The 20,456-nt window shown below is 39.8% G+C and overlaps 1 protein-coding gene across 1 annotated transcript in view; it reads right to left on the reverse strand.

Moving 5' to 3' along the window:
* Positions 1-20,456, reverse strand: part of fto (FTO alpha-ketoglutarate dependent dioxygenase) — a 142,064-nt gene that overhangs the window by 96,337 nt on the left and 25,271 nt on the right. Inside the window, 5 exon segments of the mRNA XM_044139077.1 lie at positions 8,060-8,203; positions 8,682-8,761; positions 12,152-12,283; positions 17,209-18,220; positions 19,724-19,801. Of these exon segments, the coding sequence (XP_043995012.1) occupies positions 8,060-8,203; positions 8,682-8,761; positions 12,152-12,283; positions 17,209-18,220; positions 19,724-19,801 (1,446 nt within the window).

The following is a 20,456-nucleotide window of genomic DNA, read 5'->3' on the forward strand; positions in this document are numbered from 1 at the left end:
TTTAAAACATTTTTGAGCAAAAATTAAGTAGCGAGGAATGCTTAAAAATACAAATAGTTTTACACCCTTTTAATTTAGTCACATTTTGTCATATTCCAATAGTAAACTTTAGTCTAGATTGTTATTTTACATGATTTTACAGTTTTTACAGTTCAGATGATATTGAAGATGGAAGGAATATACCACAAGTGTAACTCTACCAAGAGATGACCATTAACAGGAAATTAGATAATAAATCCAAAGAAGTCCTGATGCCCATTGTGGCTCTGTTAGAATCCCCATTAGTTGTCTGGCAAAAATCATGTAGGCAAGCAACATAGAAAATCCTTTGGTCAGATGAAACTGAAATGCAACTTTTAGGTCACTCTGAAGACACTGTCTTTGCTATGACATACAGTATAATCATGGCAGTATCGTGCTGGGGAAGTTGTCAGAATTAAAGGAATGGAGAATGGTTATAATGCATAAAAATGTTGGATGCTGAGTCTCCCTTGCAACCCTGCAAGGATAAGCATGTTAGATCATGGATGGATGTTAGATTCTAAAAAAGACTTAAAGCTGGCTTAGACCTTACAGCACAACATCTTTGACTGCAGTAGATGTGCAAAACTGGTAGCTACAGATCTTAGAAGACTTGTAGTTGAAATTGCAACTAAAGGTGATTCTACAAGTGAGGGTAAATGTAGATTTAAATGCACCCAACACATTTCAGATTTTTTGTAGAACGTTTCGAAAACCATATATTGTACAATATTTGCACCTCTTTGTGCATCCATTATATAAAATCAGAATTAAGTATATTGATTATGGCTGGAATGTAAAAAAATGTGGGGAAAAAAGTATGAATATTTTTGGACACTATAGTGTCATACAGCATCCATGGGAAATAGCAGCAGATGTGTGTTCATTTGTATTCCACATTGCAGAATCCACTAGTTAAGTGCTTCTAATTGATAGCCACCAGGTTATGTTGTTTATTGAAAGAAGCACAAACTTAATATAGATTTGAATATGTCTAGAAAAGCAATTTTAGCAGTTTGCTAATCTGGAGTGATAAGATGTGTGTTTACACAACAGCAATAAAAGACATCTTCATTGACATCAGAGAAAGCATTGTTGCTGAATATTGATTTGGGAATGTTTCTAAGGACATTTCCAAACCATTTAGAGACCGTCCTCCAACACAGATAATATTTTTTTAAAGGACACATTAGACAATCAGGTTAAGATGGATAGTAATGATCCATGAGGTGAAAGGCCCATCAGAATCACAGCAAGTTTGACAATGGAAAAAAATATTATTATTATCATGAGTCTATTTACCAAAGTATTCAAGAGAAAAACATCTGAACATCAGTCCAACAGCAGAAGGCTGAAAAAAAGGACAATGACATTAAGCACAGCAACAAATCTGCACTCAAATGGCTAAAAAATAAAAACCTCCATGTTGCAGTAAAGCACTGATGGCATAGACTATAATTAATAATTTTAAATGCTCCAGCCATAGTTAACAAGCATTCACTTATTTTAAAGACACAAAGTTGGAAAACAAAAAACACAGTTGCACCAAATAATGTATGTGAATGGATCTGTGCACCTTGGAGCGAGCACACCTGAAAACCTCACCCATCTTCCCCTCCTCTGCTGCACCGTCTGGAGCTGACAGTGTCTGCTGCTGAGCCTCCCCCCTTCCTCTTTCCTCTGCTTGGAGTGTTTTTGTTTCCTGCTCTTTTGAAGTGAATTAATCCTCGGAAAGGATGCTACGCGTAGCCAGGTGTAGCCCTGCTACTTCTGCGTTTGTTGTTCAGCTTGCATGTTTGTCAGTTTGGGCCTGTGCTGAGCGAGTTTCGGTGCGTTTGTGCCTCTGCTTGTACCTGTCTGCTTAAGTGTGTGAGTAGCTTTGGTAATGTTTCTGCGAAACATGGCCATGTGAGTGTGTGTGTCAGAGATTGCTCCAAATGTTGCCAGCATCAACTGAAGGTGCTGAGTTGCCCTCCTCCCCCAAAACGTCCCACGAAGCGGCATTCACCCAAAACAATGGAAACCCCATTAATGCCTGTTGTAGACAACTGCACAGCACAAAGTCTACTGGCATACAATAGGGCCGTATATCACATGGAACTCAAAGCACTATTGTTTCCCCTCTGACAACTATTTTTGTTTATTGTTCTTCTAACAGAGCATTAGCAAACGGAAGAAGATGAGCCTTTTCAGCTGTAAACATCCAAATAATCTCGACGAGTTTAAGGAGAATAATACAGCTGAAAATGTCCTATGGAATTAAAAAATTTACTTAAAACCTTCTTAAGGATTCTTTTTGTCATTTTATCTGATGTCTCATACAAAGTATTCTATGTTTAACACAACTTTTCAAGTCCCAAAATACAGTGCCTTGCAAAAGTTTTATACCTCTTGAACTTTTTTATATGCTGTCATGTTACAAATGTAAGTTTTAATGTACTTCACTACAGATTTTATGTGAGAGACCCACACAAAGTAACACGCTGGGAAGTGGAGGGAAACAGGGTTTTCTAAAACCTTTACTCTTACATCCGCAAATAAAATCTAGTGCAGCTTTAAAAGTTTTCTATTTAGAAAATAGAAGCCACCAGTGTGTGATATAATCTTAGTATAACTCCAGCTGTTCTGTGAAGGCCTCAGAGGCTTGATAGTGAACATTAGTGAAAAAACATCATCATGAAGACCAAGGAACACAGCAACAACTCAGGGGGAAAGTTGTAGAGAAGCTTAAAGCAGTGTTAGGTTAAAAATAAGCAAAACCCCAATATTTTAGAGAGATGAATGAAAATACAAGGAATATAACAAAACTGAAAACCAAGACAGAGACATGGCAGTCATCGTAAAATCACAGGTCGGGCAAGAAGACCATTAATCAGAGAAACAACCAAGAGGCCCACAGTAATTCTGGAAGAGTTATTGATGCATGACATCAAAATTAAACTTTTTGTTCTGCATGATATGAATGGAGAAAAACTAACACTGTGCATCACAACAGTGAAAAATGAGCTTGTCAGCATCATCTAGGGTAAGTCCATCTTCAAGCAGGACAACTGTAAACACTCAGATTCATGTGCTGGAATTGTCCAGTAAAAGTCCAAACTTTGATTAAACCAAGAAATTGTGGCAAAACTGGAAATTTGCTGTTTACAGATGCTCCATGATCTAGATCTTTGACTGATCTAGAGCTATACTGCAAAGAAAAATAAGCAAAACTTTTAGTCTCTAGGTGTTAAAAACATTTAAGACACAACAACTGAAGGTGGTTCTATGTTTTCTTGACTCAGGAGTGCTGCATACAAATGAACGCCACTCTTTTCAGATTTATATTTGTCAAAATTAGTTCTTTCCATTCTACATTTATGTACAACTTTGTGTTGGAGCTAGCCCTCGCACAAACAATGATGACATATAATAGTTATGTCTAAATTAGAATTTAGCATTTTTATGAATCACCAAAACACACTCCTTAATACAAATCTATCATTGTCATGCTGTCAATCTGTCATTATTGGTTCATCAATGCAATGTAATTTACAAAGAAAAAGTCCAGCTGTGATTATCTCCCTATTTTATATACAATACTTAACAGAGTAAATGTATAAAGGACTCAGCTTCTTGACTTATTTATTGTTGCTTTGATTCACATTTAATAATGCAAAGAAAGGGAAAGATTGACAAAATAAATTAGTTTTAACAGGCTCTATTTTCCAGTTCCTGTACAAATTTCATACTGTTACAAAAACGTAGGTACTGCTTAAGTACCCTATCAATTGTGGAAACCTAAATTGTCTGAATAGAATGTATCTTTGTAATAATCTTAACTAATTTCATTTAAAGGCAAATGCAAGTAGTTGTTTCAGGCCTAAGATGAAATGTCATTGAAAAGTTTTGAACATCTTTTCCAAAACTCTTCTTTCAAAATGTGGATATTTTTATGTGGTCATTGTTGTGTCAGATGAGTGTCACCTTCCCCTTCATCACCCCCAAAACAACAAAGGACAAGAACTATTTACACAAACAACCTGAGTGAGGGCTGTCTGAGGTAGAAGCTGTGCACAGAGTCATCTTGCCATTTACTCCCAAAAGGCTCTGATCTCAGTGGGGATGACATGCAAGGACTGGTGCATGTCAGGGAGAATACACAGCCAGTGGCACTGCTCAGCAGCCTCCCAGTCGCTCCATACAACACACCCTTCAAAGAAATGTCATCCTTTATGGTCCCTTCAACACACTCCAAATCCACTCCCCTTCGATCACTACAGCTCAAACACACAACAAAGCCGCAAGGGCCAATATCGGACGTCCTTTTCTCCCAGGCTGTCCCTCCTTCTATCTCTCTGATTGTCTGCCTGTCCTTTGGTGGGAAGAAACCAACCTGTGTCTCCACTTTGAGCTGACACGGCTGCCTGTCCCCCACAGCGCAGGCCAGAGGCAACCACAAAGCAGGCCATCTAAAAGCAACTGAGGAGCACTGGCTATTTGGTATTTGGAGAGTGGCCACCCAGCTGAGAGCTGCCAGGCAGGAAACTCAGACTAAATGCCACCTTTCCGTGCAGGCAGATCGAAAGTCTGTGCAAAAAAAAAGAAAAAAAGGAGAGGTTGTTAGGCTGAGTTTTTCGTCTGAGATGGTAAGGGAGGGTGACTCCCCTGCGGCAGTCGCTGTCATCTCTCCAGGTGATGGACACACTAACTACACATTAGCTTCAAATTAGTCCAGCGACCACCCACTATGGCATCTCTGCTGGTAAAGCTCTGAAAACCTAGTTTTTTTCCCCCCATTTAATGAGGCACAATTATTATATTTTTTCTTCACGCCTTCACAGTATTCCCAGAGCGGGTCCAATCAATTTCCGGGGCCGGGGCCCTGAGGTGAGGGTTGATGAGAGTGTGATCGATCCCTCTCTGCCCTTCTCTGTTTACCAATCCCAGCCTCCTCACACAAGAGCCAGAATAACTGTTTTCCCAAAACTCTCTGTGAGTCTCCCCACTACTTACTACACACTTGCCAGAGTGGGTGTATATCTGGAAGGGTATGACTGCACAAAATAATGTGAACCATTTTAATTTATACCTTCAGCAATAAAAGGTTCTTGTTTTATTTCCCAATATTATTATGAAGAACGTCAGAAATATTACTGCACAATCCTTGAATGTAGCAACAAATAAGCCCAAGAACATCTTAAAAAATAAATACAAAGTACAAATAAACTGCAATATATGAGAATACAGTGATTGTATAATCTTTATGGTGGTAAAAAAAAAAAAAAAACACAAGAAAATGTGTAGAGAACCTCAGGAGGCATCATGACCCTAAAACGAACACTGGAAGGCTAAACACACTTTATTCAGTTTACTTTCTGTCAGATGTGAAAAAAGTCTATTCCCTTCCTTCAATATTTACTATTTGGAGACTAGCTCATATGTGGGGTGGGAGGTGTCCCTCAGGGCACTCTGTCACCCGCCCACCTGGGAAGAGACATAGTGGCTTTAAATGAGACAAGACATTTGTGTCTGGAATTAGCATTTCAAAGCCTAACATGCACACAGGGGCCATGTGGTGGTATTATGTTAGACTTATTTGACTGACTAGGACAGCAGGTAAGATTAAAAGGAGACAGAGAGAAAAGGGCTAAACAGGTGGGAACTTTTCTTTATTTCAGTTTCTGTCTCCCTTCAATATCTGCTTCAATTAGGCACCTTGCTCCATTCCCAAACGAAGACAGACGGATGGCAGATGCTCTACTCCCTCACAATCAGGCCCCGCCTATTACCTCTGACAAACGCCAGCCCCCCTGACCCTCCTTCAACTGCACGGCATCAATAGACTGTCAGCTGGTGCGTGGTTTAGCACTTTTTGAGCAAAGACCCACAAAGGCGCTGCTCAGGTCAGGTTGCCCGCGTGTCTCAGGCTTGTTCACTCCTCGGTCGTCCATGTCAAACACGACCTGTGCAATGTGCACACACCAAGCACCAAAGAGGGCCGCCATCATAAATAACTCCACCAACAATACATCATTTAGCTGGGTGTTCTGCTCTCATGGGCAACTCCAAACAAATGGCCACATCGATCATTGCGAGAGTCGGGAAGGGTAGGCCCAAGCCCCTGAGAACACCCCCTTCTTACTTAAGCACTTAAACACACACACCCACACACGCAAACACGCGCCTACACCAATGCTTGTATAAAAAGCTCCTTGTTTTTTGTGAATCAACCTGCCTTGCCCTCCTGGTGAAAGCCAACGCCTGGTAATCCTGTGGCGCTCTGTGGCTAACTAGCAGGTGTTGCTAGCTGAACCAACGCAGCAGTTCTTCAGACGCAGGCAGCCCTGTTGTTTGGCAGCCTTGAATACTTAATATCGTCTTCAACCTTTAAACAACCTTATGTCAGACTCATCTGTCATGGCATCCTGCTGAGAGTCCCGGATGCTGGCGTCTGCTCAGATGTGCAATTCGGGCGCAGGGGTGTAAAAAGGGTGAGAGGTGAGATGGTATATTAACTGCTGGCCTCCAGCAAGATATGGCAGGAGGCTGAGGCCTTCTCTTTGTTGACCTCACTTTATCCCTCCAAACCCCGAGCCAGCATCACTCATTGTTTTATATGAAAAGAGGTTAGAGGCAGGACAGGGGCACGGCTCCATCTTTAGGAAGCATATGGAGAGCCTATTGGCTTGCGATCCATCATAAGGCAAGACAAACGAGAGCAACCTGATTTCATATTGTAGACATTTCCCTAAGTATAACAACAAAGTACGGTAAGCAGAGGGTGGGCAGCTGGCAAGCTCCTGTTCTGCCATTCAAAGAGCTTTAACCTGCCATTAAACAAATCCCAGAATGTGTTAAACTCTCATGATGCAGAAAAAAACACTAAGATCAGTTAACGAGAAACTGTCTTAAAGCTCTCATAGCCACTTAAAACAATGTGCTTTATCAGGAGTTTATGAAACAGACGTCAGAGTTGGGCTAAAAACAATACCACAAGCCTTGAACCTCTTAGAAAGCAGAAAGTGATCAAAGATGGGAGAAGCTAAATGCAGGACAATCCTAAAAAACAACCAGGAACTACATTTTAACGGAGGCTCTTCATCTCGTGTGACTGAGTTTGAGTTATTTTACAAGGAAGAACGTTCAGAAAGGTCAGCGCTGCAGCTGCCAACACAAGGTGGGTCTACAAATGATCAAACTAAGTGGTTGAACCCAAAAAAATGCCACACGTTTATTCAAAATGTTAGTCTATCACATAAAATCACAAGGAAATACATTGACGTTTGTTGTTGCAATTTAACAAAATATGAAACTGTCTAATAGAATTAAGTGTGTTAGGTGAAACTGAATGGGCCCAAAAAATGCAGAAAAAATAATTAAACAAAGCCATAAGTTTCGCAGACTAATTGGCATTTTATATAGGTAATCTAAACTGCCTTTGTTAATTTCCTGTCTCAACCTCTTTCCCATACAGAATATTAAATCAAAAATAGATTATAATGTATGTAAGTGCACTGGATTTACATACGTCACAAGTGTTTATATCCATTTGATAGAAAAAGCACAAATAAAGCACTAAAAAGCTCTAATATGTTTGCGCTAATACATTTGCTTCCTTAATTAGACACTTATCCCTGTGATTTTCAGAGAATGCTTTCAGTGTATTCAACAACAATTTCTGCTGTCCGGATTAAATCATCTTCATCTTATTTGCAGATGGATCTTCGTTGTTTTGAACCTGCTTGCGGTACCAGATGGGTGGGGATTAAAGCATTGGGGCTACTCAGACAGAATCAGAGAGGTTCACAATCATAAATTAATAAATGTGAACTCTTGAAGACAATGCCATTCTGCAGGTTCGTATGGTACAAAATCTGCTAATTTGAATATTTCCATTTTGAGCAAATTCAAATACCTTTCTAAAACTTTAAATTCAGCTCAAAGTCTGTAGAAACAGCTATTAACCACCCAAGACATACACACAGGATATGAAAAACTAGTAAATGTATGTATTCATGTGCACTTGAAGGTTAACACACAACCGCAGTGGCCCCACCTCATTGTGAATCTCCTCACAGTGCTGTAATGCTGTCGGCTGAAGGGTCACCAGGCTGTGGGAGCCCGTCTCGGGGTCAGTGTGCAGGTTGGACAGGGCCTCCTGGCACCGTGACTGGATGTAGGTCAGGGTCCCCTTAGAACACTGATAGAAACGAGACCAGTGTCACAAACAACGCCATGGCACGAAGGAGCTACACAAGGTTATTAATCAAATGTGGCTTTGAAACAGCCGATAATGTATGTCAAAGCAAGTTAAAACAATAGTTTATTTTTTTAGTAAGTTATAATTGAACAAAGGTTTGCCCTTTTTTTCCATAGAAAACAAAAAATAAATCTCAAATTATATTTGAAATAAAATATATTAAATTGTGTAGAGATAATTATGAAAAAGAAAATCAGACAGGGTAATAAATAAATAATAAAAATATAGAGAATATTTATTTTATAAAATTAAAATAAGGTATGAATAAATGTAAAAAATTGCAAATCTTCAGAGAAAACAAGATTAATGTTTTAATCACAATTATTATTTAATAATAATTGTGTTCCTTAGTAAAACTAGCAGCAGGTTACATACTATTTCCAGAGCAAATTAAAAGCTCCTTAATATAATGTCTCACCTCGGCCACTCTGTGAGTTGAGCTGAAACGTGCCGTTTCTCCAGCAAGGACACAGTGCTGGTGGGTGCTGTTCAGGTCATCTGGCAAAAACAACAAGCAGAAAAAAAAAACCCATCAGCACAACAACCGAAATCATCGCTGCAAACCACCAAACCAGAAAACAAGATGCCAATCCTCGATGCTGAAAGGAGCATATTGATGTGGAATAGATTGTTAATGGGAATAAAAGGGAGATATTACAACAGAAAAACAGATGAAAAGCGAACAGTGAATTAGACTAAATCAACTTGTACTCTCGGACAGACTCCCAACGGCCCAGCATCGACTCAGATAGAGGGAAGAGCACTGTAATATAATTTTTAATTACCAAACAGAACCAGATCGCACTCAATCTGTCAAGATGGAAGCGCCATACCAGCAAACATTTGTCCAATATCACACAAGCTTTACAGTGAGGACTTAGTGCTGTTTCCTGTGTATCCCGCCATGTGTTTCTTTGTGTGTATAGATGTTTCTCAGCTCTGCCATTATTTGCCTCCTACCAATAATTAATTTAGCCATGACAGAGCTGTCATTCACAGCACATGTGCATATTTACACCCGCCTTGAGCAAGAGTACACCAGCTAATGCCTGTGATTTGAAAGTCAAACAGCCAAATGCTTTAGGAAGAAGATATTATTGTTTGGTGGAAGGATGGGGGGAGAAAAAACAAAAAGAAGAAGAAGACGGTGACAAACAAAACAACTTGCCGGTGTTTTCTTCACCCTGATGAGATTGTGAAGGATTAGGTCTCTGGGCAGAATTACTCTGCGTCTTTAAAACTGTTTATATCCAATAACAAATTATCTCCATCAATCTGCTCTTTTCTTGGCGCCTCTAATGCAGCCAGTGGGATCAGGAGGGAGTCGAGGCAAACTCGATAACTGTAATAAATATTTATCTTTCTTTCAACCCCTGTGCCTGCTGCCACTTGTCCTCCTTTTCCAGGAAGCAGGCTTTTAAATATATTGGGTCAACTCTTTTCAGCAGTTCCCCCCTGTGCATTGGGAGCTGGAAATCAGATTATTGAACAGACCCGGTGTCAAGACTTGCATTGTTCTTTTTTAACCACTGAAATTCCATTTGGGCGGAAATGATGGTGATTCAATTTGCCTCCAGCAGCTTAGACATTAGCAGTTCAAAAGGGCCAGCCGCCGACAAATGGTGCTGAAATTATATAATGGCGTATGTGGTTATACACCATTGTAGTTTCCTTTTAATACAGCAAAACTACTTATCAAGGGGTGTATGTCACAAAAAAACACAAGTACAATATATTTTAACACCTGCTTTAGTTGTGTCTGCCTCGAATGTGAGGATTTCAGATGTGGGAGGGGTGCTGCGCCAAAGAATTGCATGCGTGATGCATTTTTGAGGAATGCGAGTTCTGAAAATTTATAGCTGAGTGCATGTGTTGGAGCGCCATGCCAAGTGTTTCATTCAGGTAGACCGACAAAGCAACAGACGGCCGAGAATGGCACGAGCTGCTATCATTGTGGAGCAGTTGGCCTCTCAGGGGCGTACTCACCAAGTGGAGCATAAATCCCCACTGATCCGCGACAGTCAACTCCCATTAGAATGGTCTGCACAGCAGCCCATCTCTATTATCATGGCTGGCGTTAAACTGACAGTTTTATTGTAAATCTCCTGCTGAAGAAGGTCGGTTTGGAGCCCTGTCGAGCTAAATATTGGCAGACAGTGGCGCTCCGCGATAAAAACAATCAAACGATCATCAAATTCATCCTATTTCTGCTTATTTGTTTGTGGTGAATTTAAAAGTTCACTTTATAGGAGGTTAACCACCTAATCTGGTTTTATGTTTTATAAATATGTCTATTGTCTAAATATTTTATGATGATGCAGATGGCTCTGGAAAGCAGATTCCTCCCAGCATGAAGCAATTTACTACCCGTGTCCCTCTGCACTTATTAAAAGGTCCATTATACAAATGAAAAATCTGGCTTAAAGTGGTAGCAACTCAATTACCAAAGTAAAAGCTGGTGTGGCTACTATACTACCTACTATCCTCTCTTTAAAAAAAAAAAAACAATCAACTATCATAGATCTATAGATAGTTTTAGAGACAGATTACAGATAGACAAAAACTCTGGTAGCAGAAAAAAAAAACTCAGCGTAATCTTACTACTTCCATGCATGGCAGTTGTTGTTAAATCCAAATAGTTTAACCTTCAGTGAAACATTTTTCCAAGTTATTGTCAGGAAACCAACAAATTTAAATGCACTTCACCTTTTTGGTAAGAAGAGCGCTCCAACATTCAGTCAAAATGATGCAACAACTTTGCCAGTGGATTTGAAAAGCATGTGCTTCCTGTTAAATTTGCTAAGGAACATTTACGGAACATTACAGTAAAGCGAGAAAATATACAATAAAGTGTCAAAAATCTGTTTCTCACATATGAAGGTGAATTGAACATAACATTTTGAACATCATCAGAAAAGCTACGTCACTGCCAGTCACTATAACACCACACATGGATGCACTTAGTAACATTATGACAGAAATTTCTGAATGATACAGAAATTTTAAAAATTATAATAGAATTTCATTGCTTTACAAGCAACAATGATCCAGCTTCTTGTGATGGACTGTTTGTTTCTAAGTAAGACCCTTACAAGTAGGCCTGTAAGGTTTTAGATATAATATAGCACCAAATAAAATGTATGTCTTGTCAATCTTAGTAATAAAATTAAAGAGTAATTCTATACTAAAATATGAGAAATTATCAAGCAGAGAAATATAATATTTACAAAAGAAGGGTGCCTTTATAAAATAATAAATCCCCATCTTCCATCCAAGCAGGACTCCTCACTTCTGTACATCTGAACACATATAGGCCTTTGCTGTGATGTGGATAAATGTCCTTGCACTCAGAAAATATGAGCGAGCCTGGATGGGCCCAGGGGACCAAAAAAAGGAGGGTGGAGGTGTCTGCCGCAGCCAAAAGCATTAAGCCATGATTTACACCCCTGTGGCTTGCTGTCTGTTCTCCCCATAGAGACATAGTCAGCAATGGGTCACAGGACTTCAAAAAATAACATTTGGTTTTCCTAACCTCTCTAATGCACACAATTTCATGGAACTTTAAAGCCCTGTGTTCAGGGCCAAGAAACCTCTCTTTTACTCACACTGCCTCCTTTACAAGCACACACGCACACACACACACACACACACACACACACACAGTGCCTCAGCTCCATTTCTCTTGCAGAGAGAATTAGAAATATGAGGGCAGCAGAAAAAAAGTGCGAGTGAAGTACATCCCGCTGCTTTGGGTCATTTGGGACAAGGTACAAGAGAACACTAAAACCCAGAGTAATGAAAGTCTCCTATTCTCATATTTAGACATGGTGGTGAATACATGTTAACATGTGCATGCGTGTTTCCGTGTTTTCGGGAAAGCCTCGGTACCTCTCATGTAGTAGCAGTCTCCGGACTCCAGCGGCAGCATCAGGCCAGGTGTGTGGATGTCCCAGGCCACCTTCAGGCCGATCCGCCAACATGACTTCTCAACGCTGCTGCCTTCGCTGCACTCACCTGCCGGTTACACACATCCCACTTCACTGCAGTATTTAAATACAGTGCCTCACTAAAGGAAACCTTTGCACATATGAGCCTGCTAAAACTACAAACTTTAGTGGGTTTTATTGCAATTTTATGTGATAGCCCAGCAAAAAGCAGAACATCACTGTGAAGTGGAAGGAAATTAATATTTTCAAATAAAAATCTGAAGTGTGCCAACCATGTGGATTCAAAGTCCCTTGGTTAATAGTTTGTGGAACCATATTTTATTGCTGTTCCAGTCGTTATACTGCTGGAAGGTAAACCCCCCCAGTCTTAAGTCTTTTACAGTTTCTAGCATGTTTATTTTTGTTTTTTTCATTTTTGCCCTGTACCGTATTTAGCTTAATCAATCCTAATACCCATGATACATAGGCCTGCCTTTTTCTTTTCACTTTTATGTTGAGAATGGATTGGTAGGGAGCACAATGAATAATTGGTGGGTCAACAAATTCTCCCACCTGAGCTGTGACTCTCTGTATCTCATTCAGATTTATTATGTACATTTCAGATTAATTGGTCGGTTTTCAGTCATGTCATACTCTTTTGGTGAAACAGTATTCTGTGAGATTTTCAAGGCTTGAGATTTATCTAAACCTGCTTCAGATTTCTCCACAACTTTATCCATGACTTGTCTTGATGTCTTGCTTGGTCGTGGTTTTATTTAGACTGAGTTTAACTCAAGGCAACTTTTAAAAGCAATGGCTTGTGCTTGATTTTATTTAAGATTAAAAGTGCCTGAATACAAATCCACAACTTTTGGATTTTTATTTTTAACAAATATTAGAACCCATGTATCATTTCCCTTCTACTTCACATCTCCTATGTACTGGTCAATAGGCCTGTCATGGTAAGACATTTTTCTGGTCGATAATTATTCCAGTAATCAATGCAATCAACGATGATACTGTTGTTTTTGTTACCCTTTACAGGTAATATACAGATAAAAGTATAATAATGCAAATTTTACCCCTCAAACACCAATGAAATTTAATTTTCTAGAGAATACTTAACACAGGAACTGGAAGATATTTGAAATATCCAATATAAAATACACAAACCAAAAAGAATACATAAAACGGAAATAAAAGACATGTACAACCAAAACCATAAATAAAATCGATTATAAAGTCTCTGTACACCAAACATATTAATTATCAGGATAGAAATTATCAAACTCGTTTTATTATAATTAACTGCTTATTGTAGCAGGCTTACTGGTTAACCACCTGAAATCCTGATGAAATACATTATGTTATTGTGATTGTAAAGAAAAATAATAAGTTTAGTCTGCAGTAGTTTTGAACTGCAACTGTTTTTTCTCAAAGGATGCAGTAGAAAACAGTACTACTCCATGAACACGCATCAGCACGGCCATAAAATAACATTAAAAATTATATTGAGAATTAACATGATAAAAGTCTGGACTGTAGCGATTAAATCAATACCACCCAAACAATGGATATAAGATGTAAGGTCTTGTCTCCAGAACGTAAGAATCACTTAACAACCAAGCAAAGATGATACGTGTTTCTGTGGTTATAACTGGCTGTTAGCACAGGATCTTTATGCTATCATTATGCTGTGCAAGAGGAAATAGTTGGATAAAAGCCCCTGATGTTGTTTAGTGAGTGTGCGAGGGTATGTGATATTCCTGTTGCTGAACCCGTTCACTGATACCACCTCCCCCGTTCTTCCCTCACTCCCTCAGTTCTTACACAGCGTTCTAGGAAAACAAGATTTGGCTTGGCCGGCCGACACCCTTCAGCAAAATCAATACTAAAGTCTTTCTGGGCCTCTCTGCCCCGTGGCTGCCTTTTCCTTTGCTCAGCACGGATAAATAGTAACTTAATTTCCAGCCATTGTGCTCTGAGAGCCAGCTAATGACAGCACTCCCAGAAGGCCTTGGGAATGGTGCAAGTCCATCCTCTATGCCGGAAAACACTCAGTCATGGCAGATTCCTTTGGATCGGAGTGGCCAGGAAAAAAACACATCTCTGCAGTTCTTCTCGTCAAGGGAAAAAACCAAGGTGAGGCAGCTGAGACAAAGAAGAAAATTTCCCACCCTAATCTCAAAAGGTGTAACAAAAAGAGTGCATCTGCGTTCCTCATGATTGCAGCAAACTGAATTGTGTACTTTTAGGAGGAGGCCTCTAAAAGCACAGCCTGGCTCTGGTAAATCTCATCTCAGCTGGAACACAGTTGCGTTTCATTCTCATCAGAATATCCCCACTAAAGTTTGGAGCTGTGGGGTCATCCAGAGTTGGAACTTGGAAGGTGTCATGTTTGAAGCCAGTGTTCACAGGGTCAGAGTTGAAACGGTCCTTAACAAATTAGGAAAACAGACCTTTAGAGCAGGTGTTGCTCCATAGGAAAGGTCAATGCAGCCCAGCGCAGAAATGTGTCAGGAATCAATCAGAGCCACACCTGTGTGATACTGCAATGCGCATTCGGTGTCTGTGGAGACACAGAATGCAGCAGCAGGAACATCCCAGCTCTAAAGTTTACAAACACTGTGCCATCAGCTAAAATCGATGCTGTGCAAAAGTACTCATAACCCTTGAACGTTTTTACATTTTAACAAAACAACTTATTGCATTACATAGGAATTTTAGGTGACAGCCCAAAACAAACTAAAGCATAACTGTAAAGCATGAAGTGAAAATTAAATGTTTCACATTTTTTTACAAATAAAAATCTGAAAGTGTGGTGTGGATTTTGACTTATACACCTTTACCCTGATACATCAAATTAAAATCCAGTGAATCATATCGCCTTCAAATGTAAGGAGCAAATTCAGTGTGAATGTATGTCATTTAAATATCTGTATAAGTACATTTGCTCTGATACCAGATTCTGGGGCTCGTAAAAGAAAATGAGTGAACAAAAAGCATCATAAAGATTAAGGGACACACAGAAGAGGTCAAGGAAAATGTTATAAAACAACATCCCTTGGTGGAGATTTGAACATCTCACAGAGAACAGTAGATGACTCCATGCTAGTCCCCACTGTGAAACATGGTGTCAGCAGCATAGTCCTGTGGGATTTACATGACTAACAAGCTATTCAGAGTTGATGGTTTGACGGATGGGGTTAAAACATCTGGCTGCAAAAGACTTGAGATTAGGCAGGAGTCTCACCATATCTTTACATCCAGCCTGAGCAACAATCAAGGCACATTCATGTGTTAGAATGACACATGAATATGAAGTCCCTTAGAGAATCTGTGACCTGAAAATCGCTAATGTGACTGAGCTTGGGATATTTTGCAAAGACAAATGTGCAAACATTTCAATGTATAGGTATGCAAATCAGAAAGAAATGTTCCAGAAAAAAAAGTTGTAAAAAGTAATAATCAAATTTATTCTGATGTTTTAAAAGCACCAACATTGCACAGCTCTTTCTAGGACTTGACAATATCTCCAATAAAATGCGTTCTTAGCTGTGTGGTGTCCAACAGTTTGTTTTGTATCTGCTCTAAAAAGCAAAGTTCTCCGTATCCCCTTATCAAGTCAATCAGCAAACACTATTAGCTACTTGAGAGAATATGCATTCGGTAATTAGGAGACATCGTATTATCCAAATGGTACAGTCTAGGAACACTTATCAAAGCAGGGCTCATTATTCCATATCAGATAATTGCACATCGATCATTTCTCGGGGAAATGATTTAGATGAGATGTAGCGCCTGCGATAAGGCCTGTTTGTTAGACTGCGCCATTGAGCCGATGTTAAGGGCTCAGATTCAAATGTCTGTGATCTCCCAACGCACAGGCAGCGATAAGACTGTCAGCGGCGAACTGGTGATGACATTTGATAATGCCCTGACACTATCACAGAGATGGATCTGATGGTTGCCTCACCAGAGGCCATGTCTACAGCTGCTGCAGCGAGGCTGCAGGGCCTTCATACGCAAGGTTACCTGGATCTGATCCACCACACAGCAACAGAGATAAGTGACTTAGATGATTGTTAAACTGGAAGAGAAATATCATTCTTCATGTTAAGTATTAAAGTACATTTTATTCAGAAGCTAGATTTAGAATTAAATCTAGTCTTTTACATCCATTATCAATTTTAGTAGCATTACATGCACTTCCAATACAATACAGATGCATCTCTATAAATTATAATAGTATTAAAAATGTAATTTATTTGAGTTATTCAAGTCAATTTTCTAAGAAACTATTACAATACAACAGACAACAGATCAAAAGTGATATTTTTAAAACCCTACTGGCTGTGTAATTGTCTACACAATCGTGAGGGAGACTGCTGGCTTGTTATTTATCCAGCAGGTAAGCCATATAGTCCAATGCTGAAGAATCAAGCTGTTCACAGAGTGCTTTAGCGAAACATGTTAATGGAAAACTTAGTGGAAGGAAAAGGTGTTGTAGAAAAGGGTGCTCTAGCAAGAGCCAAAAGTATTAAATTCTTTCTGTTAAGCCACTTCTGGAAGTGAGACCACATAAAACGCCTCTTACTGTAGCTAAAAAGAAAAATAACTACTCTGTTGCTAAGTAACTTTTGCATCTTTTTTTTTCAAAGTCAAGGCTTCAATGGTCTAGACTAAAAGCAGAAAGGCACAGAATCCAAGCTGCTTGAGGAGTTCACAGAAGAGCCCGGTAGTCTTTCTGCCCGCTCTGGCCAAAACCAGTGATGGCATAGTTACTTTGAAAAAGTAACTTTAATCTGACTACTGATTACTCCTTGAAAAAGTAACTTAGTTATATTACTGACTACTGACTTGGAAAGTAACTAAGTTACATTAAAAGTAACTGTTTATTTACTTTCAGCAGCTGCTAACAACAACGCTCCACCTCCTGTGAAAATCACATTGATCTTTGCTAATACTTAATTGTAAGCTATTTTATAATGGTAACATCAACAATGTGTCTCCACTGATAAGGATTAATTTCTATATTTTAAACAGCCACTGGTGAATGAGTGATCAGGTTCTCGTCATGGTGCCACCCTACCGCCATTTTCCCCATGCCGTAGTACGGTTCCTCTTTGAGGTGGCTCATTTGTGCGGGGTCCATGTAGTTCAATAAGGTGACATTGAACTTGACTGGACCGGTGCACACCTGTGGAGGACTGGGCTGCGAACAGCCCAGCCCACCTGCAAGTTCTTCTTTATCCTGAATGTGGTAATCTGACAGGCTGTGCTTTAGCTGAGCCACAGGTTTCTCCTGAGCATCTAGTCCCGCAGATTCAGGCTTTGTCCCACTGAAGGCCTCCGTTGTCCAGCCGGGACATTTTCCTTCGCTGTGCTCTAAAACTCCTGCAAAACTACTTTCACTTGGTTTTACTTGGGTGGACTCGCCCTCCTCAGTCTCCCACCCCGCTTCTTGTTTTGACCCAGAGCATCCTTCTTCGCTGTGCTTGGACTCAATGTCCCACTCCTCGCTGTGCTTGGACTCGGTGTCCCCCTCCTCGCTCTGTCTGGATTCCGAGTCCCCTCCTTCACTATTCTTGGAGTCGTCACTGTGTTTAGACTCTGACTCTCCCTCTTCAACTAGCTTTGCTTCCCCTTCGGCCTTCATACATTGTGAAAACTGGTCTCCCTCCTTCAGTTGAGACACATCAGAACAGAGGAATGTGTTAAGCTCCCACAATGCTTTGCAAGCGTCCCTCAAATCGGGATCACAGCAGTTTTGTCCTTTGACCTCAGCGTCCTCGCTGTGCCAGGGGATGGCAAAGAGCCGTGTGTCCAGATATCGGTAGGTGTGGCCAGGTTCACCCAGCAGCGCACGCGACACAGCGGTGAACACGTCTCGGTCGCGGACACGGACCAGATCCTTCAGGAGACAGCCCTTCTTTCTGAGGGTGAGCAGAGCCGCCTGGACTCGGCTGTGGAGCTCAGCAGGAAGCGAACACGATTTCCTCAACACCAAGCCAGAGTAGCTGGAATCCCACTGAAAATACAATGAAACAAAGGCCGTACATAATCAATATCTCTACCTGTATAATTATTTATAACTATTTTGTCATAGTTAAAGAAGCAAGACCAACTCACCAGTTGCTGAAAACCTCGATCTGAAGGTCCCAGAAAAGGGATCTTCTTTTCTCCCAACTCCTGCAGTAGCCTACGCCTCTGTGGAAAACAGATGAGTGAAAGAAACTGACAGGTTTGTTTGCCCACCTGATGATGGTTCTTAACTTGTTTGAAAGCACAGTATAGATCAGTTTGGCATAAGTAAACTGAAATAAACAGTAAAACAATTATCCAATAAAGATGAGATACCAGAGAACTAAGATGTACAGAATGCTACACACGTATTGGTGTCGTCCCTGGTAAGCTGCGAAATATACAGCAGAAACATATACTAAGAAATTGAAAAAATGTCAGTGGGGGCAAAAAAATTCCAATATCGAGAAATTATTGGGGGTTTTTAAATTTAGTTTGTTGTAAGAAAAACTACAACAAAAACAGCTAATGGCACCCCTGACAGTTCCTACCAAATATGAAAAAATTTGCATTTTCTTAAATAATGCTTACTATGTCATATTTCCTCAAGATTTGTAATGAGTAATTAATTCCTATGACATGACAAGACACAGCAGGGAAAAACAAGAAAACAGGCCATTAAAGTAAGGCAGATGTGAGTTTATCTTCATACGTCAGCAACAGGCTACCATAATCATCATCATGTTTTTTTGTAGCATATTTCAGCAGCAAGACAGTTCAATGCAATAAACTAGGATGGACTAGCTAACTTTAAGAGAAAAGCAGAACATAGTGACATCTTGGGGTCACCAGGTCACTATGCCAACCATTAAAAGTTATCCAGATGCCATGTGGGTGTGTGGGTTCTGTCCTTCCATCACAAACAGAGTAATGTAGGTTAGTAAACACCACCGGTACTTTAACGAGAACTATGTGTTCTATCAGATGATGCTAAGATTGAGCTTTTGGAACCAACTACTCCATTTGGGTCTGGCGCAAAACAAAGAATGACTATTTGGAAATCCCCCTATGTCTACTATTATTATTATTACTTCTAAGGCCCTAAAAGAGAGCACCGAATCATGAACTCTTAGGAGAGCTTCTTAAATAAAATGTCTGCTCTTCTCTTTTACAGAACTGGAGATGGGTTGTCCTTAGGTCTATCTGCAGGATAATGATCCAACGCATGTGACCACATCAAGACAGAAACGATTCAACAGGCAAGAAAAACTAAAACTTATTCCACTGTTATCCCCACATCTGAATACTACAAAACCCGGTAGAGAGCTGAGAAGATGAAATTAAAGAGCACCCAGAGTTTTGGATTATCTTGAAAAAGTGTGTAAAAATAAGAATGTACCAAAATCCTTCTGTAACCCTGTGATATGCTATCAGTAAAACAAGATTTTAGAAAGCCTGTATAATTATTTATAACTATTTTGTCATAGTTAAAGAAGCAAGACCAACTCACCAGTTGCTGAAAACCTCGATCTGAAGGTCCCAGAAAAGGGATCTTCTTTTCTCCCAACTCCTGCAGTAGCCTACGCCTCTGTGGAAAACAGATGAGTGAAAGAAACTGACAGGTTTGTTTGCCCACCTGATGATGGTTCTTAACTTGTTTGAAAGCACAGTATAGATCAGTTTGGCATAAGTAAACTGAAATAAACAGTAAAACAATTATCCAATAAAGATGAGATACCAGAGAACTAAGATGTACAGAATGCTACACACGTATTGGTGTCATCCCTGGTAAGCTGCGAAATATACAGCAGAAACATATACTAAGAAATTGAAAAAATGTCAGTGGGGGCAAAAAAAATCCAATAACGAGAAATTATTGGGGGTTTTTTATTTAGTTTGTTGTAAGAAAAACTACAACAAAAACAGCTAATGGCACCCCTGACAGTTCCTACCAAATATGAAAAAATTTGTATTTTCTTAAATAATTATTATATTTTCTCAAGATTTGTAATGAGTAATTAATTCCTATGACATGACAAGACACAGCAGGGAAAAACAAGAAAACAGGCCATTAAAGTAAGGCAGATGTGAGTTTATCTTCATAAGTCAGCAACAGGCTACCATAATCATCATCATGTTTTTTTGTAGCATATTTCAGCAGCAAGACAGTTCAATGCAATAAACTAGGATGGACTAGCTAACTTTAAGAGAAAAGCAGAACATAGTGACATCTTGGGGTCACC

Source organism: Gambusia affinis, linkage group LG02, assembly GCF_019740435.1.
Source record: "Gambusia affinis linkage group LG02, SWU_Gaff_1.0, whole genome shotgun sequence".
In the NCBI taxonomy this organism is placed as follows: domain Eukaryota; kingdom Metazoa; phylum Chordata; class Actinopteri; order Cyprinodontiformes; family Poeciliidae; genus Gambusia; species Gambusia affinis.